This window comes from Manacus vitellinus, unplaced genomic scaffold (genome assembly GCF_001715985.3).
Source record: "Manacus vitellinus isolate BGI_N305 unplaced genomic scaffold, ASM171598v3 scaffold_32_pilon, whole genome shotgun sequence".
NCBI lineage: Eukaryota > Metazoa > Chordata > Aves > Passeriformes > Pipridae > Manacus > Manacus vitellinus.
The window spans coordinates 2,535,763-2,538,594 of NW_021940460.1; the positions used below are offsets into that span (position 1 = coordinate 2,535,763).

Below are 2,832 nucleotides of genomic sequence, written 5' to 3' on the forward strand. Positions count from 1 at the left end.
CGCCTTCGCTGCCGCCGCCGCCGCTGCTGCTCCTCCAACTGTGGGATATCAGAGTCAGGGCGGTGGGACAAGGGGAGGTGACCCCCCTGAACCCCAGGGCCAAGCCCTGTCACCCCCTCACCTCCAACTCCTGGCACACCGGGTACCAAGCCGCCGACTCCTGGGATGCCGCCAACGCCGGGCAGGACACCGGCTCCTGCCACAGGGGAGAAGAAGGTGGTCAGTCCAGCGATGCAGGGACACGACCAACGTGCCCCCAGCCCGGCAGGGAGGGCCCAGCTGCCCCGCTGGGGACACGTGTGGTGGATGTGCCGTGCAGGGCCACTCACCGTATTTCGCTGCTGCCTTTGCCGCGGCCGCCTGAGCTCCGACTCCTTGGGAAGGACATGGGCAACCACTGAGGTGCCGAGACCGTCCCCACCTCGGCTCCCCCACCCCACAGGGACCCTGGGGACCGGGCACTCCTGCCAGCATCTGTCCCCTTCACCTTTGGGACGTGATGCACACTCCAGGCTCTCCCTGGGGGTCACCAGACAGCCGGGAAGTGCCCAACACCCCAAAGGGACAGGGTGCCCGGTCCCCCTGCCCTGCCTGTGCCAGTCCCACACCCTGGGGCTGCGGGGTCAGAGTGTACCTGTCCCGGTGGGATACCCTGCCTTCCCTGCAAGGCCTGCTCCTGGCCCACCGGGCCTGAGGCCTGCAACCACAAACACAACGGCACAGCCACGTCAGGCACCGGCCCGAGGACGGAGGTGGAAGGAGCAGCTCCCTGGCCCAAAGGGTCTCCTCCCCCTGGCACAGAAGGATGCCCAGAGCCAGCTCCTCCGCAGCCGAGATGCCACTTCAAACATCCCTGCCTGGAGCTGGCGGTGGCTCAGGATGTGTCCTACGGATCAACAGCTCCCAGCCCCATGGCATGGGGTACTGGGAGGGTTGAGTGTCTCCCAGCCAGGCCCACAGCCATCATGGGCAAGGCACAAGGTCCCCGGGGGACCACCTGGGAGAGGGATGCCCCTCACGCCGCCCCGAGGGTCGCGGTGGCAGCCGGTGGAGCCACAAGGAGTTACGACCGTGGGGTGAGGGCTACGGGCACTCCCTGTGGGGCAGCTTACCATTGGTGTAGGGCAATCCATAGCCACCTGGAGAGGAGAGAAGGTGGGGGGTTAGCACCTGGCTGCCCGTGGCTGTGCTCCTGCCCCTCTCTGCCAGCCGGCTGTGCATCGGGATAGTAAATCCTCCAGGATACAAATCTCCATGGTGGAGCCAGGCCAGGAGATGCTGTTCTCCCTCACCTTGGAAGCAGTGGCTCCAAGGAGAGCTGCCCACTCCCAGCCCTGTGCCGAGGGCTGTGGTGCCTGAAGCTGGTTTTGTGGGAGCCTCCCATGACCCTGCTCCGGCGGGGGGTCCCCCGGGAGCCCCACGGCAAGAGCTGTACCCAGCTGGCTGCGCCACAGCCAGCTCCAGAGGAAAGGTTTTAATTGGAATCAGGACTTGGGAGCCTCCACTGAAACGTGACCTCGTTAGGAGGTCGGCATGAAGGGACAGGGAGGGATTACGAGCGGGAACATCATGGCCAGGGAGGCGTCTCCTTGCGAAAGAGCCGGATCCCAGCTCAGAACGGCGCGGGGATGCCCCACACTCATCGGGAACTGTGCCCTCGGGAGCAGCATCCGGCTCCCATCGCTGCTGGCAGCAGCCAGAGGGGAGGTGATGGGCTGCCACATTCCTGATGGGAACACCAGGCAGGGTGGAGGGTGTCTCACACCTCAAGCCCTCCTGCTGAGGGGGCAGGACAGGATTGCTCCTGGCCCAACATCTCCCTGAGAGCAGGACGCCATCCCCTCCCACAGCCAGCATGTGGGGACCAGATTTCCCTGCACCCTGCCAGGCTGTCCCGTGGTGTCCCACACCAGCCCAGTGCTGCTGGAAGGCAGAGGCTTTTGCAGGCTGTGGCAGCCGTGAGCTGTGCTGGGTGCCCCCCACATGGAGGATCCCTCGCTCGCTCCCCCCAAAGCTGTGAAAGGGTCTGGCACTGGGGTGACACTCCTGGAGGTGACTCCAAGGACCAAGAGTCCAGGTCCTTGGATCTCCAAGGGTTTTGCCGGGTCCAAGTCCAGCCCCTCCCCACCCTGAGCTGGATGGGAGAGCAGCTCCTGCCCTGGAGCTGTGCCCACGGGGATGTCACCAGAACTGCCAGGGGGGCTCAGGCCAATGGGCACAGTGGGTGGCATGGGAAGGGCTCTGCACAGACTTATGTCACCCAAGCACAGCTGGACACTGGGATCCCTACGGCATCAATGGGACCCTGACCTCAACCACATCTTCCAGCTGAGCCCCCAGCGAGGGGGTGACCCCAGGGCCACCTCCTGAGCAGGGACAGCACAGGAGCAAATCATCCGAAAAGGTGACTTCCCACTGACAATGTAGTTTGCTCTGTCCCCTCATCCCCTGTCAACCCAGACCTACTGCAATGGGGACGGTACAGGGGACACCCTCATGTGTGGCAGCCCCCAGATCCATTTGCAGCATCAAAACAAGAGCCTCTACACCCAGCCTGGCCTGTTCCTGCACTGCCAGCCCCAAATCCTCAGAGGCGACAAACTGACATCCCCCAACACCCCAGGAACAACCTGAGTGTCAGGTGAAACCACAGCTAGGGGCACCCCTAAAATCGGCACCCCCAACACCCCAGGAAGGTCTGGGGTGCCGGGTGAAACCACAGCTGGGGACAGCCCCGCTGTCCTGCCCCATGGGGCTCCCTGCCCGTGGGGTGGGTGTCCTCCCGTGATATATTTGGTGATGGCTCCCCCGGAGGTGGGTCAGCTGGGCTGT

General features: G+C 64.5%; 1 protein-coding gene across 1 annotated transcript in view; it reads right to left on the bottom strand.

Moving 5' to 3' along the window:
* ELN (elastin) overlaps nt 1-2,832 on the bottom strand; it is a 12,574-nt gene that overhangs the window by 5,683 nt on the left and 4,059 nt on the right. The window contains exons 8-11 of the mRNA XM_029961234.1: nt 1,113-1,139; nt 635-697; nt 330-374; nt 122-196 (exon numbers count right to left, since the gene is read on the bottom strand). Of these exons, the coding sequence (XP_029817094.1) occupies nt 122-196; nt 330-374; nt 635-697; nt 1,113-1,139 (210 nt within the window). The remainder of the gene's footprint in view (nt 1-121; nt 197-329; nt 375-634; nt 698-1,112; nt 1,140-2,832) is intronic.